Genomic DNA, 24,562 nt, shown 5'->3' on the forward strand with positions numbered 1-24,562 from the left:
CACCTTGAGCTTGATTAAAATTACTTGGCCCTTACTCCACTTCAAAACTGCAAAGAAGTTTTTTTCATGGCAATTTCCTTTTCAAAATGATGGTCAAGTGAATCAAGTTTACCTTTTCACCCGAACACCAAGAAATATTACAAAATCCTTCCATGTGGGCTTACAGTGCCTTCCAAAGAAGCTTCCTACTCACTCCTTCGCGGCCAAATCAACTCCTACATGAAGCAATCGCCCTAACTGTGTTTCATTCTGTGTTTCATTTCACCAGGGGACTGTCGGATACCCTTTTCGGCCATTTACGCCTTAGTGGGGTTCAAAGAGGCCGATGCCAAAGTGTACCTCCCGGCTGTCCCCATCACCGCACGCATCATGGACGTGGAGAGGTTCAACGCAGCCCAGGACCGCTTCAACTTGTCCAACCACAGGAGTGTCAACAAGGTGCACTGACATTTTAAAACAGGGGTCTCACACTCAAATTATCTGGGGGCCGCAGGAGGTAGAGTCTGGGTGAGGCTGGGTATTCCACAAAAAAAGATTTGTTAAAATCTTCTCAAATGTCATCGCTGTTTTCAACACACGAGGAAATACGCCAATTCTGGTGGATTTTATGGATATACATGGTTATTTGTTGAATCTTTTGCGAGTACACAGCGCGAGTGACACATGTGTTTGGGGTTTACCTTCTACACGCAACACGGTATCGCCGCACTAACATTAAGCTTACATATATTGTCCTGCGGGCCACAAAATATCGTCTCGCGGGCCGCAATTAGCCTGTGGACCGTGAGTTTGAGATCCTTGTTTTAAAAGGAGTATTGGATTATGATTGTACAGCTGGGGCAGTAAGGAGATCAGTTTCCTTTATTTTCTCTTAAATCATTTAGTAAGACCAACATGAGCCTTATGTTTTTGGTATTAAATGACAAACCAGAAGGTGCAGTCTCTGTTTTTCACTCCAGGTTATGTGCTAACAACTGAAAAGTGTAGGTTTTCTGGTTCTGGAAGTACAGCTACAAAAAAAGGAGCATGTAAATGTACTTTTTAGAGCTTTTAAGCCATGTTTTAGTTGCTTCTTCTCAACATTTACTCACCTGAAGTTGTATTTGGAGTGATTTGTGCATGATTAAGTACTTGCTTCGCTCTCCAATTTTATTTTCTTAATTGGTGATATGTGCAGGATTCGGCAGTGTTGCCCAGTTATTTTGGTACAAATGAAGAAAAAAACCCTGCTACTCACTAGTGATGTGCAGATATCCATACGAGGTGCTGACTCTTTGTTGTGATGATGTTTATGGTGACGTCCAGGGCCGGTCCCAGCTTTCAGGGGGCCTTAAGCTGGGTTTGTCTCTGGGGCCCCCTCCTGGTTCAGCTGTTGGTGATTCACATTTAACACATTCTGACTCTGCTCTCATCACTTTGACCAGTTGTATTTGTGTTTATCTGAACAACATCAGACTGAAAACATCCAGAATGTCACAACTACCACAGTCACAAGAACAGAACACAAACAGATAAGGGGGGTCAAGATTTCTAGACAAGTTTCTAGTGGATTTTAATGTGTTCCATTGGCGACAGTGGCTTAAATTTACATTATGTCGGGTCCTTGCTCCGGTGTAAACACAGAGCTGCCCTCACCTCTGCACGACTCAAAAACAAACGTAGCAGCAGCAGATATTTTACTACTATAGATATAAAACAAATGTAATTATTTTAGAGGGATATTTAGGCTGCTGTAAACACACAAGCCCTGTGTCCAATAAAACTTGATATATTATTTTCAATATAAGTGCATGAGCTCTTGGGGGGCCGTCTGCTGCTGGCCTTGGGGCCCTAAGCAGCTGCTCAGTCGCCCTGGTGATATTGGCTCCCACTGGACACCGCAGGTTTCTAATGCAGAAGTCAGCAAACTTGTTTTTTTATTAAGGCGTTTCAGATGAATATTGCGATTTAAAATGTGCAAATTATAACATAATGATCCACAGGTGTCATAGATTACAGTTATGACACCTGTGTTAGAGCAGGTACAAGTACAATAGGTCCTTTTTATGCACAATAATAAATCAGAGGAAGTTTGTGAGTGATGACGCTAACTCGTATTGTTAAAGTGGGGCATTATGCAAAATTGACTTTTTTTAAATTATGTTTTTCAACTCTTTTTTAAAATGTTTTTGAAATATAAAACACAAAAAAATAAAAATAAATAGAAATAAATAAATAATAATAAATAAATAAATATAGATGTAAAAAAAAAAAAAAGAAATAACAGAACTGAATACCTGCACGTACACATTTACATACATATATATACATACACATACAAATCTATATACACATTTATATTTATACATTTATATATGTTGGAGGACTGTCTCAATATTTATCTAATATTAAAATAATCAATAAAAGCCTGCCAGATGGTATAAAAAACCTGACTTTTTTTGAGCTTTTTATCATGTTATAACATTGTTCCCTCATCCATTATGTGTCATCCATGCATGTTTGAGTAATTTAGCGATCTCTCCTGGGCACTATTCAAACCTTCCTTATGGTTAGCTGTACAATCCTATCAACGGCCTATGTCACCCATGCTCCCACATAGAAATTTACCATAAATATACAAAAACAGGACACAAAACAGTACACTACAACTTCTCAGACCTGATGTGATGTGCGATAGTTTCATTAGTGAAATTCTCAGAGATTGTAATGTGTTTTTTCAGCGAAATATAGCATTTTTAAAACAATAAAAGGTAATATTGTGATCTAAATATTGTATGTGTTAGCAGTTATACCCCATAGAAGTGTTATTTCTGCAAATCCATCCCAGAATGCTTTGTTTTCACCACACACTCACAGTTTCAGTTGCTTTCTTAACGTCCAGCTGACTCTTTCATGTTTTATGTTTTATGTTTCAGTCGTTACCCGCCGTGTTTAAAATCGAGATGAAGCACGGCGAGTTCACTTGGATGGTGAAGAGGAAAGAGAAACACTTTATGGAGCTGCACCGAGAGCTGAGGACGTATAAGACGTTTATGCGGATCCCTCTGCCCTCGAGAAGGTACTAACGTCACACAAATACAGCCCCAGGATGTGTACTGTGAGCAGTACTCTAAGGCTGGGAAAGAAGAATGCCCATGTACCAAGGAATATTAAAACTCATACTGTATTTTCTGGGCTATAAGTGGCACTTTTTATCATAGATTGGAGGGTTCAACTTATATTCAGATGTGATTTATATGTGAAATATGTTTTATTTCTTCATTATTGTGCATTTTTTGGCTGATGCGACTTATACTCTAGTGGAACTTATACTCCAGAAAATAAAAAGTAGATACTCATTTTATATGTTGTTTTTCTTAATTTCTCTTCATTTTCTTCAATATATGTTTTTTTCTTCATTATAATGCATTTTTTGCCTGGTGCGACTTATACTCCAGAAAATGAAAAGTAGATACTCATTTGAACAACAAATCAAAACAAAAACAAAAACAGCAACACATAACTAGGCAAAACATGACCTTATCAGTATAATTTTAAAATGGTTTGGAGCTTTATTAAAACTATTACAAAACATCATAGTCGTATAAAAATATAATTGTGTGTTGAAAATGATCTTGTTCTGTCTTTATGGTGTCGAGTCTTTTTCTTAGTATCAAATTGACTTTGGATTTTTAGTATCGTAAAAACACGCACAACTATTTTGTTTTGTAAAGACAGAATTTTATGTATCTTTAAAACAAACAAAAAAATGCAATCATGTTATTATCTTGTTATATCATGTTATTTTGATATAATCCTCACCTCTGTCATTGTGTTATCAGCCGGGCTTGTAAAGTAATCATCTGATTCAGTCATAAACATCTGTGTCAGAGAATAAATAAAGACATGATATTTCACAATTTAAGGGTTGGAGTCTCTCCCTTAAAATGTCTGTGTTTAATCATCATAGTCATAATGTTTCCATGGAAGTCTAATCTGTAATTTGACCATTGCAACTTTACTTGACCGAGTTTTTTTTCTATACTTTATCTGTGATGGAACATACTTTTCATAAGCTCTAGTAATAAAAAAAAAAAGTTATCTGTGCATGTTACATTATTACACAATACTTTTAACATACAGATAAATGTGCTCACTGTAAATCACAACATTGTTTTTATACAGTTTAATAACAGAAATCAGTCCATCTGTTCCCCAAAATTGCTATATGACATTTTTAAACCATCTGTATTTGACCTGGAGTCTGATCTTTTTTTTTTTTTAATTATGCCAAGTAAATGCAGCGATGTGGGCGGAGATAGGGGTTACGTGAAAACTGACATTTTGTGGGCACTCAGGCCTTGGACATAGGACACTACAGGATTACCATATTTTCTGGATTATACGTTGCTCTGGAGTATAAATCGCACCAGCCAAAAAATGCATAATAATGAAGAAAAAACATATATAAGTCGCATTTTTTAGGGAGATTTATGTTTGATCCTTCAGGAATCACATTAGAGCTGCTCAGTTGTGACAAAATTATAATTACCGTATTTTCTGGATTATACGTCGCTCTGGAGTCTTTAAAATAATGTACAGTATTTTCTGGAGTATAAGTCGCACCAGCCAAAAAAGCATAATAATGAAGAAAAAACACATATAAGTCGCATTTTTTGGAGAAATTTATTTTACAAAATCCGAGACCAAGAACATTTTATCTTTAAAGTCAAGTTATAATAATAATAATAATAATAAAATGTGGAACAACAGGCTGAATATCAGTACATCACGCTAACGTAACACATTTATATTTATTCAGCGACATGAAGCACAGACAGAACTGAACACGTGTCTGGTTTGTTAACTTAAGATATTAACAGTTAATCAGATAAATAAAGCAGAAAAACAAGCAACAAGTTTACTCTGGATCTCACTCCAAGACTCAGCAGAATATGATTTTCTTTTAGGGGCGTTTTTATTCAGTGTTTCTCAGATGTCTTTTAAATTACCGTAATGTTGAAAATTTAAATATTCTATGGTACAGGAGGAGTAGACACTGGTACAAGTCTAGAGTTCCCTCGTGCAGCTCTCAGTGTGACAATAACGAAGATGTGAAATTATATATTTGAATAATTTCACATATAAGTCGCATCTGAGTATAAGTCGCACTTCGGACAAACTATGAAAAAAAGTGTGACTTATAGTACAGAAATTATAGCATGAATCAAAATACAACTCTCCCATTTAAACTGTGCACTTTCGATCCTTCTGTGTGTACTTTACATTTACATCCATCCATTTTCTTTGGCTTATCCGGGGTTGGGTCACAGGGTCAGTGGTCTGGGACTCCCAGACTTCCCACACCCCAGACGCTTCCTCTAGCTGCGGAGGAAACTCATTTAAACGCTTGTATCTACGATCTTGTCCTTTCGGTCATTACCCAAAGTTCATGACCATAGATCAGGTTCGGAATGTCGACTGACCAATCGAGAGCTTTGCCTTTCGACTCCGCTCCTTCTTCACCGCAACAGTCCAGTCCAGCAAATATAAGTTTGTTTATGTTATTTCACTTGTTACTTCACGCTCCCAAAACATTTAATTAAAAACTGTTGATGTGTTCACTGCTTCCAATCATTTTTTTCGATAACATTTCGCTTCACCGTACATTGTTTATACATTTTTTGCCAGCTCCACTTTAATAAAGCGCTTCCTGTTTATCTTTTAATTGAACTCGTGGCTTTGTTTTTGCAGCCACACAGTGAGGAGGAGGACGATGAGGAAGAGCGAGGTGAGGGAGATGCCCGTCCTGCCCAAAGGAGGAGGAGACGAGCTCGTGCGGGACGAGCAAGTCTCCAGCAGAAGGGTAAATTTCACACAAATGATTATTTCCCTTGACCCTGTAACTGTAACATACCATTGCCATCTTGTGCTGAAAACTGTTCTCAAAAGACACATTCAGTATGACCATGTCTGAACTTATATAATGAAGGTTTACGAGGAGGTGTATTGTTTCTGCAGAGGCAATTAGAGGACTATTTGAACAAGCTGCTGAAGATGGCAATGTACCGCAAATACCATCATACTGTGAGTAATCCTACTAAACTTTTGAGCTGTCCCTTTAGAAATACAGTGATCCCTCATTTATTGCGGGGGTTACGTTCTAAAAATGACCCGCAATAGGCGAAATCCACAAAGTTGTCAGCTTATTCTATGTGTTTTCCGGCTGTAAACCCCTCACCACACACTTTATACACTTTTCTCACAAAGGAATTAACATTTTCTGACATTTCTCTCTTGTTTAATTGTTTAATAGTGACTCTCGTGTAATTCACAGTTCCTCTGACCTCGCGTCTTCGTCCTTGTGTTACCCATGTATTTCTATTGAAGAGAAAATAACTTCCGCTTGACTCCGATGTCATAAGAGAGTTACAAAATTTTAATTCACAGCTTTACAAAATCCTTTTTTACAGAAGTGATCAAACCAAGTCATTCTCAAAAATAAACAATACTACGGTAAGAAAACCATTTGTCTCCGTCTTTATGTGCTGCCTCGACTCAGCAGGTTTCCCAGGCGTGTGCTCTTTTCCTCGTACGTGCTGTCACTCTTAAAGTGACAGTAACATATTTCTGTAAAACTTAAATAATAACAGTTCTAAGATATTTTAATATCAACATAAATGCAATAAAATAAATGTAGCTTATGTTTATAAATCAAATCAAATATTAAAACATAAAACAGCATTTATAACAAAATATCAACACACTGTAAATTTGCAGCATTATTATATATGAATTCAACTTGTCTCCTACACATGTGGAGACACGGCACAGAGGAGATCGATTGAGTATAAAAAGTGAGTAGAATGGCACTGGAAAAATCCGCGAAACCGCGAAGGATGAACCGCGATATAACGAGGGACCACTGTATATGTTGATACTGTATTTTAGGTCTGTGCATTTAATCAACTTTCAATCTGAATTACAATTATTGCTGCAATAAATACATGTGAGTCTGGTCACTGATAAATCTGCCAAAGTGTAGATGGGCCAAGTGTAGGTGGATTAGCCAATGAAGGACACACATGGTCTCTTCATATTCAAACAAATAAGGCGTCTTTGGGGGAAAACAGAAAGGGAAAAGAAATATCACAGGGGACTGAAAAACATCAGATTTCTGCAGAATCAGTGAGTCAAGCACTAAACTCTTAATCTAATTCTGTTCAGAGTGATGTTTTTCCACTGTGGTTTAACCTTTAATGCATAAATAATAGTTTGAACTAATCATGAGTTCAAATAACCCAAATGATTGTGAATATTTTTCCATAACTGAGCGGCTCTACTACATTTCTCTCTAAAAGTCTTAACGATTTTAATAAGCTTTTTTAAATAATGCCTTTTGTTGCCCTTTTGTGTGTTTTGTATTAATCCATTTATTTATCTGCAAACACAACACACAACACATTCCTCTGTTGTGGGAGAGACATGGTTAAATCAGTGTTTACTCAGCGGCGTCTCTGTTTAATGTTGAAACATTAAAAATATTTGTACATCTTGTTAAACTAACGAGGAAAAGCAGACGCAGTCGTGCTGTTTAGAGTGAACTTATAAGGAGTTTTGGATCTAAATGTGAAAGCTAGCAACTGTTTTATCGAGATTTTCATTATTTAAAGTCTGCTGCACAGTATAAGGTGAAAAATATCATGTTTACTACAGTATATACTTTATTATATACAGCAAGAATATTGTAGAGTGAATATCAGAAATGTGCAAGCCTGAATTTACAAATTACGAAAATTGCAAAAACCTGACATTTTTATTTTTTAAAAAACAAGAAAAAACAGAGTAAATCTTAACCAGTATCACAGTTTTAAGAATTTTGCTGTTGTGATAGTTGCTGTTTTGCAGTTTTAACCTCGCCGCACACCACACTACAGGATTTTTCAATTGATTTTTAAGCATGAGACAAAAAACTCAGACCAAAGACATGAGGAGAATCGTATGAGACTTTAATTCTTACAATCCCTGAGGCAAGGCAAGTTTATTTGTACAGCACAAGGTAATTCAAAGTGCTTTGCAGAATAAAAAAGACATTAAAGTCACAATACAACACATCGAAACATAAATAATCACAAATAATCATTATAAGATTAACATTAAAGGAGAAAAGTGCAAAGACTGTAGTGGGATATGGCAGCGAAGAAACCGTACACCACAAGCTAAAAGCGTCGGATGTTTCCTGTCTACAGTAAAACGACTCTAAAGCGTCCAAAAGATCAGAGTACTGCACTTCTACTTCAGATACAAGTCAAAACAGTGTTATTATGTGTGAAATGTGGTGCAGTAGTTCAGATTAATACTGTTTGGGCCAAAAACATTATTAAGGACTGTTCCCACCCTGGCTTCGATTTGTTTCACCTGCTGCCCTCAGGAAGGCGCTACAGGGCCATTAAAGCAAGGACCACCAGACTCAAAAAAAAGTTTTTTCCCAAGTGCCATAACCCTTTTGAATTCACGTATGCACTGACCTCCAACTTGTGCAATATTTAACATAGTGCAATAAGTTTGATTGAGTGCAATATTTAATACAGTGCAATATTTAATACAGTGCAATATTTAACACAGTGCAATAATATTTATCAGTGCAATAGCTAATATAGTGCAATATTTGTTCAGTGCAGTATGTGACTCTGCAGTATCTACCTGTAAATTTTGCTGAGAGTTGTAGTCTGGGGCGTTTTAAATGTTTTAAATGTCTTAATGTCTGGCACTAGCTGTCTTAGTTATATTGTGTTGTAGTGTCCCATGTCTGTCTGTATTGGAGGGTTGTTTTTATTCTCGCTGTGCATGTGTATGGTGTTGTACATGTGTATAGTGACAATAAATGCATTCTATTCTATTCTATTCTGTTTATGCACAAAAGACTTGTGATAAATGACACAGGAAGCAGAGTCGTGTTTCCTGCAGCAGCTTCAGCCTGATCCTCGCTGCGTGGATTTATGTAAACAGACACTTGAGGATCTACACGTGCCTTTTTACTTTCTAAAGAACACTTAAAACTAGATTAATCGCACTTAAAATTGAGTGTTAAATCAAGCAAAATAAATTCTGCTCATAAAAACCAAAATTGATTTATTTGAGTTAAATATTCAGAAAACATTTATTAAGCACCGTTAGCCCCACTAGACAACAACACCTCTCCCTTGAAATATCATCGAGTTGCCAAAGCCACGTATTAAATTGCACATGGATTAATAGTTAGATTTAGTTTATGAGCTGATAAATGTTTTCTCAAATCCACTGAGCTACATCTCGTTTGTGAATACTACGTGTGCACTCTTGTCTAATTCTCAGATGGAGTTTATAGACGTGAGCCAGCTGTCTTTCATTCACGACTTGGGACCTAAAGGACTGTACGTATTTTGGCAATATTTTTGTTTTGAATTCTTAAACCAGCTGTGAGAACATCGTACTCTCTTAAGAATCTTTCCTTTTTATTTTTTTTGGATAAATATTTGAATTTTTTTTCCCTGCGTGTCTCCAGGGAGGGGATGATTTACAAGCGGTCAGGAGGACACCGCATACCGGGCATGAACTGCTGCGGTCACACACAGGCCTGCTACCGCTGGTCCAAACGGTGAGTAGATTTTAGAAAGTGTAGAAAGAAAACGGCGAAGAGTGTGGAGATATATTAGATATATTCAGAGTTGCACGGTGCTGTTGCTACTTAAAACCCTATAGCGTCGGATGCTCTCGTCGCCGTTAGACTCGCGGTTGTGGACTTTCCATTACCGTAACGCCACGACCGATTGTGCATCATGTAAATTCAAGCAGCGTCTCAAAGCAGAGGCATGAGGCTCTTTAAATATGTTATTGTCATTACGGTAAAGTGCTTACGTCATCCCTCGAAGACGACCAATCAGAGCGCAGTTATTTGATGCTTCAAAGGAAAGATGAGGATGGATAGAGGTGTAAAATAGAGTTAGTTGTGTGAAAAAAAGGCAAAAAGTACATGCTGATACGTTCTTTAACATGATTTTTATGGCTAAAAAAAGAACAAAAGTCTAATCGAGCTGTACTGGTTTATAACGTGCTCAGTCCTTAAAGGGTTAATGAGCCATACCTCATTTTTTCCTGTCTAAAAACATCACTTTAAACAGTTTGCATTGGTTCAAAGTTATTCCTCACTTACCTTATGCACTCAGAGCATCCGATTTATTCACCACAATGAGTTAATAAGTGCTTTTTGGAGTTTTGACCACAGTAAAACTAATGTGCACTTCCTGATTATTGAACAATAGATGCAGAACGCACACAGCGGACATATTTTGACTTCAAACAGTCTATCTGTACCGGAGCAAGACACATTTTGCAAAAAACGAGGGTGGCAGGGAGGTCTTTAATATTGTTTAGTTAATACTTTACTCTTGCTGCCACCGCTCTGCTACTTGCACTTCTATTACGGATTATCTTTTAACTAACCTGCAGCTACAGTTACATCCATAAAACCTGTTGAGAATTCCTAGCTGTACTGTGCGGTGACTTTTATGGTTTAGGAATCGTTAATGTTTCTTGGCATCGTTCCAAAACACAGGAAATTCATCAAAAATTATGAGTATTTTTTGCGGGACTGAGTCAAATGAATTAGCTTTAACTATAAACATAAAATAAAGATGCTCTAATGAATAAAGGGTCTGTATTGTGCTATTTTCTGATTGTTTCCTTATCAAAAACAAACCTGGAGTTGCCTTTTGTTTCATTCACACCCTGCATATTCTTCTCTTAAAATGAAAACACTCTGTTCCACCTTGTGATGTCATGTGGTGATACAGGAAGTGCTCCACTGCAGTACAACTACACTGGCATAATTTGGATAATTTCAGCCTGGGAACTGCCAGTCTCTAATGAACTAAAGGTAAAAGGTAGCAGCTGTTAACTTGAAAACTACCACTTCATGACATCACAAGGTGGAACAGAGCATTTTTGGAGATGTAGACAGACATAAACCAGGATTAACGTGTGTGAATGAAGCAAAACACAACTCCAGGTCTGTTTTTGATGAGGTAACAACATTATAACATGACTTAAAGGTTCTATAAGTATAAACCACATTTCAACGTTTAGTCATGCATATTTTAGTATTTATTTCTGGCAGCTGTCACGGTCTTGTATTATATTATTTATTTAACAGCTTGGAAATAGGCACAGAACAGCGGGACCGTAAGAAATCCATTTTTTATCAAACATTTAACATATGTAACAGTCACATATGGACAATCCGTTGCTTTTATCCCTTTAACTTAGTGATTGAAATGCTGGTTTCACACACACGCTTGAATTATGCTGTTGTATGTGTCCTAGTTCTCCCAGCCAAGTTCTTATGTGAGCCGTTGTTTTGTTGTTTATCCGAAGACAACATGCAGAGTCCCACACTGTTCACTGTGCCATCCACCTACCTCCCTGTGATTGGACTCGTCCTACACGCTTCCCTTCAAAACAATACAGCATGGTTCATCTGAGCAAACATTTGAAAGTCGTAAAAGGACAAAATGTGGTTAAACAGTGCTATAAAAACACTGTAGGTGATGTATGCTACGATAAATCTGTCGTTTCTCGCTAAAATGTTTATTTGGAGAAGACTGAAGTTGTGTTTGGATTCACAGCACATGAATTAGTCAGTTATCCATCCGTCCATTTTCTTCCCCTTATCCGGAACTGGGTCGCGGGGGCAGCAGTCTAAACAGGGACTCCCAGACTTCCCCCACCCCAGACACATCCCCCAGCTCCTCCGGTGGGACCCCAACACGTTCCCGAGCCAACCGAGAGACATAGTCCCTCCAGTCTGTCCTCGGTCTTCCCTGGGGCTTCTCTCCGCTGGGACATCCTGGAACACCTCCCCAAGGAGTCGTCCAGGGAGCAAACTGAACAGATGCCCGAGCCCCCTCAGCTCCCCTCTACTCCGAGCTCCTCCCGTGTGACTGAGCTCCTCACCCTGTCTCTTAAGGATGCGCCCGTCCACCCTACGAAGGAGACTAATTTCGGCCGCTTGTATCCGCGATCTCGTCCTTTCGGTCATTACCCAGAGCTCATGACCGTAGGTGAGGGCAGGAACGTAGATTGAACAGAAAATCCAGAGCTTTCCCTTTCGACTCAGCTCCTTTTTCACCACGACAGACCAATACAGCGACCGCATCACTGCAGACGCTGATCCAACTGTCAATATCACGCTCCATCCTTCCCTCACTCGTGAACAAGACCCCGAGATACTTGAACTCCTCCACTTGAGGCAGAGACTTGAGTAAGTCTGTTATGTACATTTAAAAAAAAAAAGATGAACAGTGGTATTTGCCTTATTCTGAAAGTTGCCATGGACGCCGCTATCGTCATTTTGCGTCAGACAAATAAGTTCTATAGGTTCTACAAAAGAGAATCGGTGCAGTGTTGACTTGTTGGTCACATCAACATTGAACATTTTACACAACTAAACCTACTTTATATCAGATTATAGTGGCAAAACTTTTCCCAAATTCTAGATTGAAATTAATGGGATTTCCGTTTAACTGGAAATGCCATCACAAAGAAAGTTTAGGAGAATTTATGGCAAAAATGGGCGGGGCTGAATAAGGTCAATACGTAGATTTATTTTTGTTTAGTAACTGTTGATTAATATGTCATTTTTCTGGTAGAAATCCACCAGCGAACTTTCCCCAAGAGTAAGTTATCGCTTTAGCTCGACGATATGCTCCACGCCATCTCCATGGACATAATCAGGTGCTACCACTAGGCCAAGTCACAGGTTAGCTCTATGGAGAGGCCATGCCACTCCCAGTAAGAAAGAATGCATATTTTTCAAGGATTTTATTTTTATTAATTAATAATTGAATAAATGCTGCATAAATAAATCAAGACAAATCAATAACATCTCTAAGGAGGCAAACAAGTGGCAGAGGGACCATCAAAAAAGTTATACTGTGCGTCTTTAACCTCCATTTAAGCATTTTTCCTGTTTATAATAATAATCCCAGTGTGTGTTTTGCAGGTGGCTGGTGGTGAAGGACTCTTTTCTGTTGTACATGAAGCCAGACTCTGGAGCCATATCATTTGTGCTTTTATTGGACAAAGAGTTCAGCATCAAAATGGACTCCAAAGACACAGAGACTAAACACGGCGTCCGCATCGACAGCCTCTCAAGGTGAAAATGCATTTGTCTGCAGAGAAAACAAGAGAATAGTCTAATCACACAAATCCTGTAAGGTCAGAGGGCAGTTTTTACATTCAGGTTGTGTCTGTCCTCTGACCTTAACATCCACGGACCCACAGGTTGGCGATGCGATTCCAGCTCCCACAGATGAACGCTGTCGTTGTGTCCTTGGGCAAGACACTGAACACAACTTACCCCCAGTGTCTGCATACTTTGGTGTATGAATGTGTGTGTGAATGGGTAGTTAGTGCCTCTTAGCCACAACCTTCTGGCCGTGAGGCGCTAACTATTCTTCCACATTTGGTATGGGAGTATCGATATTGAAGTGCAGTGGTCCGTCGTTCATCATGGGGGTCACGTTCTAAAAATAACCCACGATAGATGAAATCCGAAAGTATCAGCTTTAGTTTTCACTGTTATTCTCTATGTTTTTGACTGTTAAACCCAGTCAGAGCGGCTGAAACATACAGCACTTCAGAGTCACACTGCGTTTGTGTAAATTTGTCTGAACACATTCTGTACTGTACAGGAGACACGGCACGAGGAGACTGATGGACAGTGGTCTACAGTCCAACAGCCAATCAGGACGCACAACACAACGCACATTCATACATTTAAAAAAAAAAAAAGCATGGAAAATTGCACTAAAAAAATCGGCGAGACCACGAAAGGTGAACCGCGATATAGCGAGGGACAACTGTATTGATATATCGATACTGACAAAATGTGGGTATTAATACTGTTGTGCAAATATCAGTACTACTAAACATGCAAAAATAAGGCTGTGCATCCATTTTAGACGTGTTAGAGCAGCATTGTTTTGATTAAAAATCCTTTCAGCATCATTTTGCACTGACTCATCTGCGTCAGGTGTTCTGTTTTTTCCTTTAGATCCTGTGTGAAACAATTCTCATGCATATTTATTTATTTAAAAGTCTTCACCATTAAGGTTAGACAAGTATCAAATATCGGTACTGTAAAAACCTGGCAAAAGTACTCACACCTGTTGTCTCATTTTGTATTGGTTAAATAGTTTCTAAAATATATATACACCGTATTTTCCGGACCATAAGTCATTTTTTAAAATAGTTTTCACCATGTGACTTATACTCAGATGCGATTTATCTGTGAAATATGTTTTTTTTCCTACATTATTATGCATTTCTTGGCTGGTGCGACTTATACTCCAGAAAATACGGAAATTCTGAATAATCATTTTTATTCTATGTGTTTATTTATGTTTCAGGACTTTGGTGTTCAAGTGCATCAGCTTCAGACACGCTCGCTGGTGGGGACAAAGCATCGAAAACTTTGTCCGAAATCACGGGAAAGCGTTTCTCCGAGATCATCGATTCAGCTCCTTTGCACAAGAACAAGAAAATATCCCGGCCAAATGGTAAACGCATAAAATACCACATATAATATTGTGTATCCACTAATGCCAGAGTTTTACTGCAGATCGAGACGGCTCTGGATCAAACAGGTGGTGATAATGTGAAAAATATATTTATTTTGCATTGCGTCGGTTACTATAGAAGTATGTATTGTGGGCATAGTGTTTTTCTGGCGTCTTTACAAATATACAGAACTTGTTTTGCCGCCTCTCCCCCTCATCTGGCACATCCTGGTTTATTGTTGAAACCATTTTTGCACTGTGCTGTTTTATGTTAGACTGGTTAGACTGCCTCTTTGATTCAAATAAAAAAGAAAAGGACAAAAGGGAAGAAAATGCAATAGTTTTAACATCCCAAAGATATTTCTGCTGCTTTTTGACTGGCTTATAGCTTGAAAACCAAATTACAAAAAAAGTTTAAAATGAAATGTTATCTATATGAAGTGAAATGTTGTTGTTTTTAATATAAATTAAATTAATGGTAATAATAAATGGTTAGAATAAATATTTAAGTTGGTCATTTACTTCATATCTGAAAGACGGGTCGGTCATGTTTGTAAAAAGAAAAATCCAAACAAATACTTGGTTGACAGTGTGGCGAGTATTGTAGCAGACTTTGTGGAAATAATATGAATGATTATTGTTGTTTTTAAAGGTTCTATATTTGGCGAAATTTACTCTAATGAGCGTAAAACCATGTTACAATGTCGTTACCTTCTCATAAAGAGACCTGGAGTTGCACATTTTTAAATAATCCTGTATTATTAGGTCTGTCTCTGAAGCTCAAAACACTCTGTTCCACCTTGTGATGTCATCAAGTAGTAATTTTCAAGTTAACAGCTATCATTTACCTTTTGTTTAGTAAATATTGGCAATTCCAGGGCTGAAATTATCCAAATGATTCCAGTGAAGGTGTGTGGAGTTTAAAAACACAGTGGAGCACTTCCTGTATTACCACATGATGACATCATAGGTGGAATAGAGCGTTTTCTACTTGAAAGAAGGACTAAATATGTAGAATTTGTGTGTTAAACACGTTTGAATGAAATGAAACGCAACTCCAGGTCTGTTTTTGATGCGGAAAGAACATTATAACATAGCGTAGATCGGAAAATGGCGTAATATTGGCCCTTTAAACTTGCACTATGTACCGCTAACTTTTCTAGTGACTACCATACAGTGGGACATTTCAGGTAAAGCAATAACATCTCCATGGAGACAAGCAGATGATCGACTTGCTACCAGAAAAGTTTAACAGCGCACCGTTTAGGAGAAGAAAATGTGTTCAGAGTCATAAAACAAATGGATGTGTCTCTTGCTGACGGCTTTGTGCTCGACCTGAAAAGCCAGTCTGTGTGACCCATTTTGAACAATTGCTTTAGTTACTTTTACTCCAGGGTAATACTATTGTACAGGTCACACTGACGTTATTGTCTCTTCCCTGCAGGTATGTCAATGGCAAAACTTATATGGAGGACGTTGCAGATGCTTTGGAGGAAGCGAACGAGGAGATCTTCATCACAGACTGGTGGTGAGTTTAGTCACTGCATGAAAATAAGAAACGTGGTGATGTACAGGTTCTGTTTGCTGTTGCTGTTGTATTTTCTTAAGTAAAAATATTCTGCAGTTTGCTAATACAGTGGTCCCTCGTTTATCGCGGGGGTCACGTTCTAAAAATAACCCGCAATAGGTGAAATCCGCGAAGTATCAGCTTTATTTTTTATAATGATTCTATGTTTTTTGCTGTAAAACCCCTCACCACACACTATACACTTTTCTCACACAGGCATTAACATTTTCTCACATTTCTCTCTTGTTTAAACTCTCTCAAAGTTCAAACCTCCGTAGGCGCCTTTGTCGGTGCAGAACGTTTCATCGACATTGTGGGTTTTGTCAGGGAGAAAACTTGCAAAATAACCCGCAATAGGCGAAATCCGCGAAGTAATCAGCTTTATTTTTTACAATTATTACCGTATTTTCCGGAAAATATAAGTCGCACCAGCCAAACTATGAAAAAAAGTGCGATTTATAGTCCGGAAAATATGGTATATACGTTTTTGGATGTAAAACCCCTCACCACACACTTTATACACTTTTCTCACACAGGCATTAACATTTTCTCACATTTCTCTCTTGTTTAAACAGTCTCAAAGTTCAAACCTTCGTAGGCGTCTTTGTCGGTGCAGAGCGTTTCATCGACATTGTGGGTTTTGTCAGAGAGAAAACAAATTGCAAACGTACAGCACTTCAGAGTCACACTGAGATTGAAAATTGGACTAAAAAAATCCACGAAACAGCGAGACCGTGAAAGGTGAACCGCGATATAACGAGGGACAACTGTACTATTTTTTTGTCATTTTGGAAATATTAAAATTATGACATTAAAATGGGATGAGATTTTTGGTTCTACTCTTTTCTATAGTTTAACAATTGCAGACATTTCTTTATCTGAGATGCATTTCTTTCCGTGACAAATGTAGCTAATGATACAAATTGTTTATAGCGGTTTTGTAATGGTCTATACAATACTGTAATGCCTTAAAACTGGGCTTACACTGTGCGATTTTATACGATTTTAAGAAAAATTATACGTACTGACTGGCTCACACTGTTCTCAAATGCTATACCTGCGTTTAAACTCCCAAAACATCACAGGAGAACGTTAGCAAAGCATTGTCACTGTTAACTTCAGTTTCACGTCTGAGGCTTTTCTCATCAAACTTCCCCGTCTCTCATGTGTGCGTCGATTCCATCAGAGACGTGTCAGAGTCGCTTTATTGCCCCAGCTCATTTATACGGCTCGCGTTATCCACCGGACCTGTGTTTACGTCCCCTGCAGCTGTGTTTTACCTGCACACGCTGCTCTCGCTCGACTTCTTGGATCCTGTGACTCACGACAAATATCAAACATGTTTTTTATCCCCGCGACTGCACGATTAGCTGTTGTGCGTTCGTCGTGAGCGGGTAATCGCAGCTGGTGACGCCCTGGACACTGCACAACACTGATGCACGGAGAAGCAGAAATACGACCAGATTTTCAAAACGTCTTCATGTCAAAATCAACCCGTAAATCGGACGGTTTAATCCATTTTAAATATCCACATTGATCTCAGGTAAACGTGTTAAAACGTTGATATAAAACGTTCAAACTTAACCTAGAAATTAAATCCTACATTGTCCGATATTCATGTTTCACCGAGGAATATCTGTGTACTTTTAAACGCTCCATATTTACCGTTATCTCCATTGTCTTACAGAACAAAACTAGAGCGTAAAACATAACAAACACGAGTGCTGTTGACAGTTTCAGACAGTTGCGGTGAGGCGTGCCTGAAAAACAGCTGAGTCTTTAACGCCTTAACCCAACCCTTCCACGTTACAATATGTCCGTCCTCTTCACCAACCCAAAAGGCCGATCACAGCTCCAGTTACACCGCATGCACACAGCCTCAATGCACAACCACAAAAGAAGAACACAATACACTCCTCCCTGTGTGTTCTTACTCTGTTCTTCTCTATGGCCTGAGATGACAGTGTAGAGCCTCATCAATTAAGTTTTCATTTACGTTCAAAGGGTCAAGTTTCTCCCATAACGTCTCATTGTTTTTTGTGTCTTAGTCCTGTGTACATGTTTGATGAAGCAAAGCGAAGGCAGTGGAGGAAGAAATCATTAGGTTAGACCATAGACTGTATAGATAAATGGACATGGATAACCTTGCTAGCCGCTGCGGTCCAAACAGGAAGTGATCATGCACGCACTTCCCGCTCCATCGACTGCAGTCAGACTCATCATTCTGGCCTTAAAATGTTTGTATTAACCCGCTTTACATGATCCTGGTGTTTTTATTTCACTATTCTGTCTGTAAATCTAGATAAAAACATTGATAACAAACAAATCAGGCTCCTTCTTTCCCCGATGACGCTCTTTCTAAAGTTGGCAACAGGTTTGAATCGCAACGTCGTTAACTGCTAAACCAGGAACGTGGGCGGGAAGGGGCGTTATCTTCAACAGCCTCGCTCCGGATTGGCTCTTTGGTTGCTATGATACTCACAATCAGAATTTCTAATATGGAACTCAGCTCCAAATTCGCCCCGTAACTGCTCTGGCCTCGATGAGCTTCATTTGACTGAGGCTGAACGCTGTGGGTGATGTTGCACTCACCCACTTCTTTATACATTCTATGGGTAGATTTAGTCAACAATGCCAGATTCAATCATAAAATGCCTGGTAAAAGTAATAAAACAAACCGCTAAGATTGCTTAATGTTTTTCTTTTTGTTTTTATTTAATTATTTCGGTTAGTGTTGACCATTTTCGCTTGTCACTTTTTCTGTTAACAACCCAACTGAAAATGGGACTGTCAGATTTTCCTGCAATTTTGATGAATAACTCTCTGTAGACCACGGAATAAATAGAAAGTTGATCTAATTCTGTGTAAATCAACAGCAAAATAGCTTATCACAAATATATTATAGTGAGTTCCCAATGTAATAATCATGTTTAGATGTTTCACTGTTTTAACTGAGGAACAGTGTTTATGTATTTGTCGTTAAATTTAGTGAATAATCTTGAAATGGAAAAAGAAATAATCATGTCCTTATTGGAGCTTAGATAACAACATGTTTACTCTAAAAACATGATCATTTAAAACATCCCTGTGTAGCTGTTGTGGAAATAAGACTCCTCTTGCAGGCTCTGATGAACGTTGAAGCAAAGACGAATTTCTTGCAAGAATTCAGTCCGACAGCATCTCCCCCTAATGTCAGACCCCAAAGGATGGAAATCAGCAGGTTTATATAGTTTGAGATGAACCAGAGGACGTACATTTCAAAGTAAAGGTGACGCTCCTCCTGAGGTGTGGTCAGATGAGCTCCTGGAGATGTTCATGAGCTGGATCACCTCAGGATGGAACATGTGGAGATAAAACAAGACAAGGTGTGAGACATTTTAAAGGAGAGGGATCTGAAAGCCACAGTTTGGTCTGATTGCATCTACCAGCACAAACATTTCTTAACAAGAGTAGCAACGAAAAGGGAACAAAAGGGTTTACACGAAAGGTTTTACAAGACCAAGTGATGTCTAAAAGCTAAAATAATCACGCAATATTTGAATTACCTTTGCATAACCTTTCATAAATCTTTATTGCACAAAAAAAACAAAAAAAAACATGCACCCTCATTGTAAGCAGGCTTGCATCTCCACAAACCTCGCTCTTATTTTGTTGCTCCTTTTAGCTATACTCTTCCACAGTAAACTTACCTATCTTGGAGACTATTCAGGAATTTGATTTGAACTTTTTATCTCTATAGAATTTCTATAGATGACGTTCCACCTCCACAAACTTCCATACTGTAGCTTTAAGGACCATTATAATTCTCTAGAACTATCTCAGCCAAAGTGTCGGAGGAAGTTAGAGAAGGCCAAGCGTCACAGATGTTTGACCACTGAATTTGGAAGTCCGGAAGAGTTACAGGCGTGTAGTCTTAACCAATCAGACGAGAGCTTCTGTAACATGAGCCAGTGGTATGGAAGAAATGAGGCACCTGTGGGACTCCAACTATTTATTATGACTTTTACTGCTGTCTTTTACTGCTCTTCTATATATAAGATACAATATATGTGTCATTGTATAGAAATAATGAACCTAAACTCATTCATTGTTGATTAATACACACTTATAATTGCATTTTTGTGTTTTTTTGTGGTAGGTTAAGTCCAGAAATCTTCTTAAAAAGACCAGTGGTGGAGGGAAACAGGTGGAGACTTGACTGCATCCTGGAACGCAAAGCCGTAAGAAACGCAAATATTTGTAATTTAAATCAAAGATATAATAAATTCACAAAATCCAACCCCCGGTAGTAGAACAACTGTTCACTTTTTAAATTCTCACACGTTTTTATTCAGAGTTAGTCATTCTTTTTTATAGCTTCCCACTTATGAGTCATGATTACTCCTCAATAAAAGTCGTTTTAACATGAATGGGTTTTGTGTTTCCGTAGCGTCAGGGCGTGCGTATCTTTGTGATGTTGTACAAGGAAGTGGAGCTCGCTTTGGGCATCAACTCCGGGTACAGCAAGAGGACGCTCATGCACCTTCACCCCAACATCAAGGTGGGTTTAAAGTCAATATTTATTTTATTCTGCAAAAAAAAAAAGGATTACACATTACACATTTGGTTGGAACGGCTTCTACAAAGTGCTATAGTATTTTCCTATAACTGTTATTTAACTGTTATGTTGAATTTTGGTCAAATCAATAAATAATCAAATAAATAAATGATGTGTGATGTACCATGATGTTTTGACTGGAATTCAACTGGATTTTATAACTGAATACTGTAAATTAAAAGTCAAATTAACACACAACAGTCTATAAAACAAGATGTAATTTGCATCCAAAATATAAATATTGGGGATTAGCGATGTTGAACAATTCAGTAAAGACACAATAAAGACATAAATGCCTTGTTGGTGCTGTACAACATTTGAAAGAATGTGCTAACACCATCGCAAGAGCAGCTCAGGACCCCAATCTGCTGTTCATCTCCATGTCAAAGCCAAATGTTGAAATTGTCTTTACACTGACAATAATCATGTTTTTTAATAATGCCACCACTTAAAATTTTCAATGGAGATACAGTTGAAAGAGGGTGAAAAGTGGAGACGTCTGCGTAATCCCTCAGTCGTCCAGGTCTGATCCACAGCAAGAAAAATTCAGTCTTTCAACTGAGCTAAAGTTTTAGACTGAAGATGTTTGGCCGCTCATTCAGCCCTGAGCCACAAAGCTTTACGCTCTACTCCATTCAGTGTAGTGAAGACTGCAGTGAGCGTACATAAGAGAATGTACCAACACCGTCGAGAGAGAGCAGCTCTGGACCACAATCTGCTGTACATCTCAATGTCAAAGCCACTAATCACTACTTTGAACATAATGAGGTTCAGATCTTAGCCAAAGAAAATAAATTACTTGAGAGGGGAGTTAAAGAGGCATTTTTTGTTAGGAAAGACAATCCATCTGCGAACAGGAATGACAGGCTTAGACGTCATTCATTTCCTATTTATAACTCCATCCTCAGACCTAAAACAAAACAAGGAAAATAATAGTGATATCCAGTATGCTAATAGGAGTGAGAGCAGCCCTTAGGGGCCTGAACGGTTAAAACATGACTCAGACACAGTTCGCACTTAGTGTACTTCAATAAACCTATCTAACAAACAGACAAACAAACAGTTGTGTTAGTTTCAGTGTAGTTAGCTCCTCCCTTCAGATAAATATAAAGCAGTGAAGAAGAACTGAAGAAGCGGCTTGGATGAACAGCGAAACATCTTCACTCTAAAACTTTTGTGCAGTTTACAGAATTTATTTTTCTTTTGTTATGGATCAAACCTGGACGACTGAGCAAACTATTAAAAACCTATGTTAATATTGTATAAATTGTGGTTTGTTTGTTTGTTTAAACCTTTTTACCATAAGTTTAAAACAATTTAGAGATGCTGTAAAATGGAAGTAACTGAACTCTAACAGTTTATACACCTAATGTGCACAGCCAAACTATTCTGACACAGTATTGTCCACTTTTAATACTATTGTAAGTTTATCCTCTGCTATGGTATTCAGTACTGTATCTGTGTTGTGCAGGTGATGCGGCACCCGGACCACGTCTCCTCCTCCGTGTACCTGTGGGCCCATCACGAGAAGATCGTGGTCATCGATCAGTCTGTGGCCTTTGTGGGGGGGATCGATTTGGCGTACGGTCGCTGGGACGACCGGGAGCATCGGCTCACTGATGTGGGCAGCGTGACCAGATCTGTGGCACTGGAGCAGGTCTGATCCTCTTCACTCAACACAATGAACGCTAAACTGTGGCCTATACCAGTGCTTTCAGAAACTCTTCACACAGAGCACCACCTAAGTCTCGGCCTTCTGAGAACCTCCACATTTAAACCAGGTCTAAAACAGGACTATGACTAAACCAGGTCGTAACTCTTGGTATAGCAGTTTTAAATGAGGACTAGCCTAAAAGAGAACAGAAATGTGGATTAAATTGACAGTTATATTGCACTTTTCCATGTTCAAGACACTCAAAGCACTTTATGTCAAGGAACCACACACGCATCCATACACCAGTGTACACAAACACTGGAACCAAGGTGGGTTTAGTGTCTTGCCCAAAGATGACAGCATTCTTCTGTGGGAGCTGGAATCTCACCACCAACTTGTGGGTCAGTGAACGAACACTCAACTGTGACCGTATCTACACTGCCTGGACAAAACAAAAAAAGTCACCACCAAAATAAAAGGTCACACACTCTAATATCTGGTTGTCCCTCCTTTAGCTTTGATGTGGCATTGTTTCGATTTCGCTTCTGCAACGTCCCAAGATTTATTTCCATCCAGTGTTGCATTAATTTTTCACCTGTTGCATTGATGCTGGTCGAGTCTGACGCTGCACAAAGCTTCTCCAGCACATTCCAAAGATTCTCAATGGGGTTAAGGTCTGGACTCTGTGGTGGACAATCCATGTGTGAAAATGACGTCTCATGCTCCTGATCCACTCTGTCACAATTTGAGCCCGATGAATCCTGGCATTGTCATCTTGGAATATGCCCGTGCCATCAGGGAAGAACAAATCCAAAAATTGATGGAATAACCTGGTCATTCAGTATATTCAGGTGTCAGCTGACCTCATTCTGCTGAACCTAGACCGGACCAACTGCAGCAACTCGAACCTATTTGCTTAGTTAAATCCAGGTGGCAACTTTTTTTTTTGGCCGGGCCGTGTATATACTACACACCTACATTTTTTTATGGTGATACTTCTAATTATCGTGTGTTATTTTCTACTTTACTGGACTTAATTTCTTCATGTTCCAGTTATTCCTCTGAGGGGTCGAGTTTACTTACCCAAAAAACCTTGGGTAGGGCACATGCAGTACAGTGGTCAGTTTGGACATAAACGGTGTACTCTTAAAACAGTATTCACAATATCATAATTTAATATACTACCCTCTTCAAATCACATTCATGCTCTTTTACTGACGAGGAACAACTAAATGTTCAATGATGCTTTGACAGTGAGAGAGTTGCTGTTTAAAGTAAAAGTTTGACACGTACGATTACTTCTGGGTACTTGGTGTAGTTTTGGCTTTGGGATTTATGGACTATTTACCCCAAAATTGGATTTTTCCAAAAAGTATCAAGAGTTGAAGAAATAAAACTCTTTTCAGTTCCAGATAGTTGCCCCTGGGATGGGACCAATGGTACTTCAGTTTCATAGAGCAAAGAGTCATAAATCACAAAACAACATGTCCCTATGCATCATTTTCAAACAACTTTAAGTATCTTCATTCCTTAGAGTTAATTATTAAAGGCTACTTAGTTACCTATTGTGTGTTTTTGGTTTAAATTATCAAAACATCTACAGTAACAGCACAATTAAAGACCCTGTACCTGATCTTTTCTGTCTTAAAAAGTGACAAACAATTCATTTTATGGTTCGCAGTTGTCCGAGCGTCCTAATTATTCACAGCTATGAGTTTATAATCACTTTCCACGACTTTCAAAGGCCAGAGCAGAGTTTACAGTCATGGTAAAACTAGCAACAAGCATGCTAAGAGCGCACTTTCTGATACTCTGGCAGTGAAACACTTTATTATTAGATGTAGACACGATAATGCATTTTGAAGTACGATATATGGCTGCAGTAAATATAGATGATAAATTATAGTATTGGAGCCAAACCATAAAGAAGAATTATCTGCAAAAACGATTCTAAACACACGATATTATAAAAAAAAAAAAGAACTGCAATAAATAAATGCCAGAATGCAACGGTTAATTAGTTGTTTTGTGTCTATAATGAGTCATAAAAGTTCATAATTCAAACGTCTACAGCTAAAATCTTATCGTAGTACTGAAAAATAACCAAAATATTAACCTTCAAATATACTTGTTCCATCTGTTATGTGTTGAACAATACGTTAATGTAG

General features: G+C 38.4%; 1 protein-coding gene across 2 annotated transcripts in view; it reads left to right on the forward strand.

Annotated features, from left to right (window-relative positions):
• Positions 1-24,562, forward strand: part of pld1a (phospholipase D1a) — a 59,104-nt gene that overhangs the window by 16,679 nt on the left and 17,863 nt on the right. For both annotated transcript variants that reach the window (XM_033988133.2, XM_033988132.2), the window contains exons 3-14: positions 269-438; positions 2,916-3,058; positions 5,734-5,845; positions 6,001-6,066; positions 9,334-9,392; positions 9,524-9,616; positions 13,019-13,171; positions 14,427-14,576; positions 16,021-16,104; positions 20,282-20,363; positions 20,573-20,683; positions 22,212-22,397. In XM_033988133.2, the coding sequence (XP_033844024.1) occupies positions 269-438; positions 2,916-3,058; positions 5,734-5,845; positions 6,001-6,066; positions 9,334-9,392; positions 9,524-9,616; positions 13,019-13,171; positions 14,427-14,576; positions 16,021-16,104; positions 20,282-20,363; positions 20,573-20,683; positions 22,212-22,397 (1,409 nt within the window). The remainder of the gene's footprint in view (positions 1-268; positions 439-2,915; positions 3,059-5,733; positions 5,846-6,000; positions 6,067-9,333; positions 9,393-9,523; positions 9,617-13,018; positions 13,172-14,426; positions 14,577-16,020; positions 16,105-20,281; positions 20,364-20,572; positions 20,684-22,211; positions 22,398-24,562) is intronic.

The sequence above is a fragment of the Periophthalmus magnuspinnatus genome, chromosome 22, assembly GCF_009829125.3.
Source record: "Periophthalmus magnuspinnatus isolate fPerMag1 chromosome 22, fPerMag1.2.pri, whole genome shotgun sequence".
NCBI lineage: Eukaryota > Metazoa > Chordata > Actinopteri > Gobiiformes > Gobiidae > Periophthalmus > Periophthalmus magnuspinnatus.